At 38.2% G+C, this 6,000-nt stretch overlaps 1 protein-coding gene across 1 annotated transcript; it reads right to left on the bottom strand.

Moving 5' to 3' along the window:
• Positions 1-1,089: 1,089 nt before the first annotated feature.
• On the bottom strand, positions 1,090-1,781 carry LOC138886171 (uncharacterized). The gene is made up of 2 exons (XM_070167208.1): positions 1,595-1,781; positions 1,090-1,511 (listed from the first exon to the last, which is right to left on the bottom strand). Exons 1-2 carry the CDS (start codon positions 1,779-1,781, stop codon positions 1,090-1,092), a joined length of 609 nt encoding a protein of 202 aa, XP_070023309.1.
• Positions 1,782-6,000: the final 4,219 nt, after the last annotated feature.

Below are 6,000 nucleotides of genomic sequence, written 5' to 3'. Positions count from 1 at the left end.
AATATGGCCATCATGCACCTTTGTAATGTGGTGGGTGCATTGCATAGGCCGAAGGGCATCCTCCGAAAGGCATAAAATGCCATATGGGCAAGTGAAGGAGGTCTTCTCTCTGTCCTGCGGTGCAATGGAGATCTGATTGTACCCTGAGTACCCATCCAGAAAACAGAAGTGTAACCTCTCTGCCAATCTATCTAACATCTGATCAATGAAGGGAAGTGGAAAGTGGTCTTTCTGGGTGGCCAAATTTAACTTTCTGTAGTCCATGCAAATTCTCCAGCCCGTAACGGTTCTTGTTGAAATTAGTTCATTGTTATCGTTTTTGATCACCGTTATGCCACCCTTCTTAGGCACACATTGCACTGGGCTAACCCAGCTGCTGTCAGAGATTGGGAAAATGATTCCCGCCTCTAACCACTTTATCACTTCTTTCTTCACCGTTTCCTTCATGTTTGGGTTCAGCCTTCTTTGGTGTTCCCTAGATGGTTTGTGTCCCTCTTCCAGCACTAGCGTCACACATGAGTTCAAAAGGTTGCTTCTAGCAGAATTTTAATGTCTGTCATGGTCCACCTAATGACAGTCTTACACTCTTTAAGTACTTGCAAAAGTTGTTATGCATGTACATCTAACAAACTAGATGAGATAATAACAGGTAATGTGGAGTCAGATCCAAGGAACTCATACCTGAGATGGGCGGGCAGTGGCTTCAATTCCAGCTTTGGTGGTTCTTCGATGGATGGCTTGGCTGGAGGAGTTTCTCTATTTTCTAAGTGCAAGGGCTCAAATTCAAGAGTTCTATACCAGAACCCTCTGCCCTCTAATGCCAACACCCATTTGCCAGTTCTTCTCCATTCACCTCATCTAAATTCATCAGACATACAACAAGAGGGTCCTCAATAGTCAGCATCTCATCATCAGTTTTTACAATTACATCCACGGTATCAATAAGAGAGCAATTGGCGAATTCACTTGGTCGTCTCATATATTTTTGTACATTGAATGTTATTTCTTCATCGTTCAATCTCATATTGAGCTCCCCAGTTTCACAATCAATGAGAGCTCTCCTAGTGGCTAAGAACGGCCTTCCCAAGATTATGGGAATTCTTCATCCACCTTGCAGTCTAAGATCATAGAATCTGTAGGGAACACAAATTTCCTTACCAGAATCAACACATCATCCAGGATACTAGAGGGTCTTTTCATAGTCCTATCAGCCAGCTGTAATAACATAGAAGTGGGTCTAGCTCTTCCAATCCCTAGCCTCTTATAAATCGCCAGGGTCATAAGATTTATGCTAGATCCTAGATCACAAAGTGCCTTAGCAAAAGCAAAATTACCAATGGTGCAAAGAATTATGAAACTCCCTGAATCAGACAGCTTCTCAGCAATTGGTCTAGTCACCACCGCACTGCAGGTCTGAGTAAGAGTCATTGTGGCCAGGTCTTGAAAATCGAATTTTCGGTACATCAAGTCATTCATTATTTTTGCATACCCAAGCATCTCTTTCAAAGCATCTATCAATAGGATATTTACTTGGATTTGTTTCAGCATCTCCAAGAATTTCTTGTATTGCTCCTCTTTTTGGTACTTGGCCAACCTCTGAGGGATGGTGCGGGAGGTCTTTTCTTCCCAATGATTTGGGATTGCTCTTTATCAGCTGCCACCTCAACTACTTGTTCTTGGGTTATCTCAGCTTCTTTCTCAGTCTCAATCTGAATATTATGTTCTTCCTGGGCAGGGTGGACTGTCACCTCTGTCAGTCTCATTGACTCATCTAGCTCCATGGGCACTGGTATGAGTGTCTCAGCTTGTTTGCTTTCTCAAGCCCTCTCTTGCTCCACGTCTAAATCTTTGCCATTCCGTAGACTCACTGCCATCAGCTGCTTCGAGCCTTGATCTTTTGGGTTTATTTGAGTGTCTGCAGGTAATATCCCATGAGGACGATTATTTAGAGACATAAGAAATTTGGCCCATCTACACTTCAATATTCTTGATAGTTGAATCATGAGTATCTACTCTTTCACTAATTTTTGCATTAGACCCAATAACCTGCTACATCATTGCCTCAAGTCTAGCAAACCTATCTTCCTGCCGTCCACCATGCTGCTGCTGAGGAAGGTGATACCCATGCTGCTGATTTTGATTGTTATATCCCTGTGGCCTTGGGTAAGGTGCCATATTGTTAGAGTGTCTCATGCCTCCCATGTTCCCATTGTTGAACTATGGCTGGACTGGCCCCAATTCTGACCACCCTATCTCTGGCCTCCATAATTAGACACATAGTTCATGTCTTCAGGGTTGTGATGAAGATCACGTTCTGCATTCCACTGGTTACCAATTGGCTGACTAATGCAAGATGTGCACAAGCCCTCATTAGTAGTATTTATGATGTGTACCTGCTGCTTCTGCCCGACTCTTCCACTTTTTTGGTGAGGATACTCATCTATGTCAATAAGGTGGCCATATTTTTAGCCATAGAGTTGGATAGATCTAAGGGCACTGAGTGAACCACTAGAGTGATCGGTGTATTCCTGGTTGTCCATCCCGAATTCTGTGCCATCTTGTCAAGAAGACTCTGGCCTTCTCTCCATGTTTTGCTCAAAAATGCTCCACCAGTTGAAGCATCAACAATGTTCTTCACGCTATCTAACAATCCCATGTAAAATCATTGTCCCAACATTAGATCTGGAATACCATGGTGCGGACGTATAACTAGCATCCCTTTGAATCATTCGCATGTTTGATGCAGTGTCTCCATTGGTCTCTGTTTGAAACTCAAAATTTCATCAATTTGTTGAGCAGTCTTGTTGGGTGGGTGGAACTTGTTAACGAATTGCTTGACTAACTCTTCCCAAGTTGTTATCAAATTAATGGGGAGTGAGTTTAGCCAGGACTGGGCAGCTCCTATCACTGAGAATGGAAACAATAACAGCTTGATTGCTTCCGGAGTTACGTTGGATTGCCTTTGGGTTTTGCAGATTGACGGGAAATTCTTCAAGTGTTGTTGAGGATCTTCGACTTGTGTCCCCGAAAATAGTCCCTTGTTTTGCAACAAGTACAGCATGTTGTCCGTGATTTGGAATGATTCAGCCTATATCTGCGGGACTAAAATCGCTGTGGCCAGATTTTCAGCTGTGGGTTGTGACAGATTTTCCGGTTGGCCCGATTCAAGGCCTTGAAAACTCTCTCGGGATCTGATAATGCTTCAAATACTTCACCAGTTCTCGATGAGTTTCTAGGCATGCACCTATACAACCAAGTCAACAAACGTTAAAATTTCAATGTAAAGATTGGGTATAGAGAAAACTGACTACACTAAGAATTTTTGTACTTCTTTCAATTGTATTTGATAACACCGTTAATTCCCCGGCAACGACACCAAAATTTGATCACGCCCAACTATGCCTTATAAAAAGGACACGCGGACGTTGCAAATATAATCTGAGTAATTAGCCCAGAGCGAACCCACAAGGAATTAACCTATCAATTACTCTCGTTAGACTTACTAAATTCCACGGAATCAACCTCCCAAACGTTGTAAATAACAGTTGAGGGTATTTCTACTAACTACGAATGAATGCAAATAAGCAACTGAAAACTAACTATGATTGAGTTGTAACCAATTAAGAGAAGGTTCCAAGGTTATGATTTCCTCTGTTGATGGAATCCCTTCCGGTTATGTTTCATATAGATTTACCCAATAATCGTCTCTATCAATCATGAGCACTCTTATTACCGTAAATTTCTCCCGAGTAATCACGATAATTTACTAAATGCACTCTCCCGAGTTATGCTAGCTGGCTTTATTTATTACAGTTCACTTTAGATTACACCCAAGGCTTCCTTATCCCTAATCCCGCCTTTAAACCCTCAGTTATTGATCCCTCATATGCTTTGGGAGTGGTGTTGTTCAACAATTGCCTAAATATACACTCTCTCCTAAGCTATGCCCACTAAATAGGCACAGCCAATTGAGGATCCTGTCAATTAACTACAACAAGCACATAGTTGAACAAATAGAGATTAAACCGGGCAAACTATATTAACATAACAAGAAGTTCGTCCTTCAATAGGTTCCATCAAAATCCTAGACTAGGAAATTAGCTACTCATGATAAAACTACTAAATTATTCATAATGAGTAATTGCACGAAAATAAAAGGAGATAGAAAAACTCTAATATTTGGTTGATCTTCTTCCACTTGTTCTTGCCTCCAAAGTTGTCTAAAAACAAGCTTCCCCATGTCTTGGGCAAACTTCTTAAGTTTATAAGGGTTTGGAACAAGTTTTCCCCGAATTACACTTTGGTCCTCAAATTTCTGGCACGTGAACAGTTCACCGCGGTCGCGGCAAGACCACGGTTCGACCGCGGTGAACGCTGAACATTCTGCCTCGAACACTTGGTCTGCCGCAGTTCCACCGCGGTCGTGGTGGAATTCACTCAGTCCATTTTTTGCTTCTTTGTGCTCGGGTCTTCTTGATTGGGCGTTTTCTTCACATTATTGCCTCCAAAACACTCTGTAGTGCTTCCTCACTTAGAATATTCCCTGCGAAGCAAAAGAACACCATTTAGATCATTTTGTTATCAATTTACCTGTAAAACAACAATAAAGCATGGTAATATTAAGGTGTAAATATCATCTATATAGCCTAATATCAGTGGCTATAAATTATATCGTTAAGGGCAAAAATATAAGTTTAAAGTTACATTCCTTAAAAATTTAATAATGAATCATTCTTTTTGAAACTGACTAAAAAATAGGGGGTTTTGGCATGGTATAACAACATACTCATATAATTGGTAGAAAATAACCCCAGTTATAGATATTGGCATCAAATAGCCAATAAACGTATATCAGAATAATAATATGTATATTACAACTCTTTTTTTCTTCTTTGTCTATATCAACATGTATATTAAAATTTTATTTTTATTCTTTGTGTATAAATAATATTATTCTTTGTATATCAATAATATAAAATTATATATATAGTTATTGATGCCTTTATATCAATGTATATCACAATAAAAATATTATATTATTTGTATATCACAATGTCTAGAACATCAGACATGTGTATACCAAAATAGATCATAATTTTATTTTTCTTCTTTGTGTATATCAAAAATTATTTTTTTTATATACCAAAATATTATTTACTCCCAAAGTTATATTTATTATTTTTATATCTTAGAACTTGCTTAAACATGCTATATCAAAAATCAATTTTCCCTTTTTGATCAATAATTAATAATTATATTATTTGTATATCACAGTGTATAACATAATAATAATGCGTATATCAAAAAAATTATTAAAATTTTATTTTCGTTATTTGTATTACACATTTAAGATTGAAAACTCAAGTTCAAGATGACTCCACGTGTGTATCCCCTATTGTAACCCGTGTACATCTCTATGTACATTAGTAATATCTCATGTATAGTATGTGTATATTCATGAAACTTTGTATTATATATACGATATACAATGTGATATACATGGGCGTCCATAAATAAATTATATTGTATACATGATATATAAAGTGATATACACAGACGTCCATAAAAACTTGCGTGTGATATACACTGATATACACGATATACAACATGATATACACATGTCGTAGTTAGATTTTTAGGTCTGATTTTTTGCTTGAAACCAGTCTAAATCACTTCTAATATTGCTCAAAATTTGTATATAGCCTCGTTTAGGTATTTTCAACCAATTTCAATCAGATCCACTCATTCAATCCAACCAAAAAAGAGGAAGAGAGAGAAAAACAAAATTGAAATATATTTTTTCTCTTTTAGTTTTTGCTAATCTTGCTCAAATTTTGTATATAGCCTCGTTTAGGTGTGCATCTATGCTGAATGAATCACCGTCCATTTCAATAACATGATTAATTGCCCTCATGTATTTCTCTTAAGTTTGAGAAGTATCCGAAATTTCCTCAAAAACCTATGAATCTCGTAGAGTTCACATCTTGTAGGTTGATCTTC

Source organism: Nicotiana sylvestris, chromosome 2 (assembly GCF_000393655.2).
Source record: "Nicotiana sylvestris chromosome 2, ASM39365v2, whole genome shotgun sequence".
Classification (NCBI taxonomy): domain Eukaryota; kingdom Viridiplantae; phylum Streptophyta; class Magnoliopsida; order Solanales; family Solanaceae; genus Nicotiana; species Nicotiana sylvestris.
This window is presented reverse-complemented; position numbering and strand designations above follow the sequence as displayed.

Coding starts and splice junctions, on each gene's coding strand:
- LOC138886171 (XM_070167208.1), bottom strand. CDS start 1,781: ATGGAGCTAGATGAGTCAATGAGACTGACAGAGGTGACAGTCCACCCT. Junction 1,512..1,594: donor TCCCGCACCATCCCTCAGAG/GTTGGCCAAGTA, acceptor TCCTATTGATAG/ATGCTTTGAAAGAGATGCTT.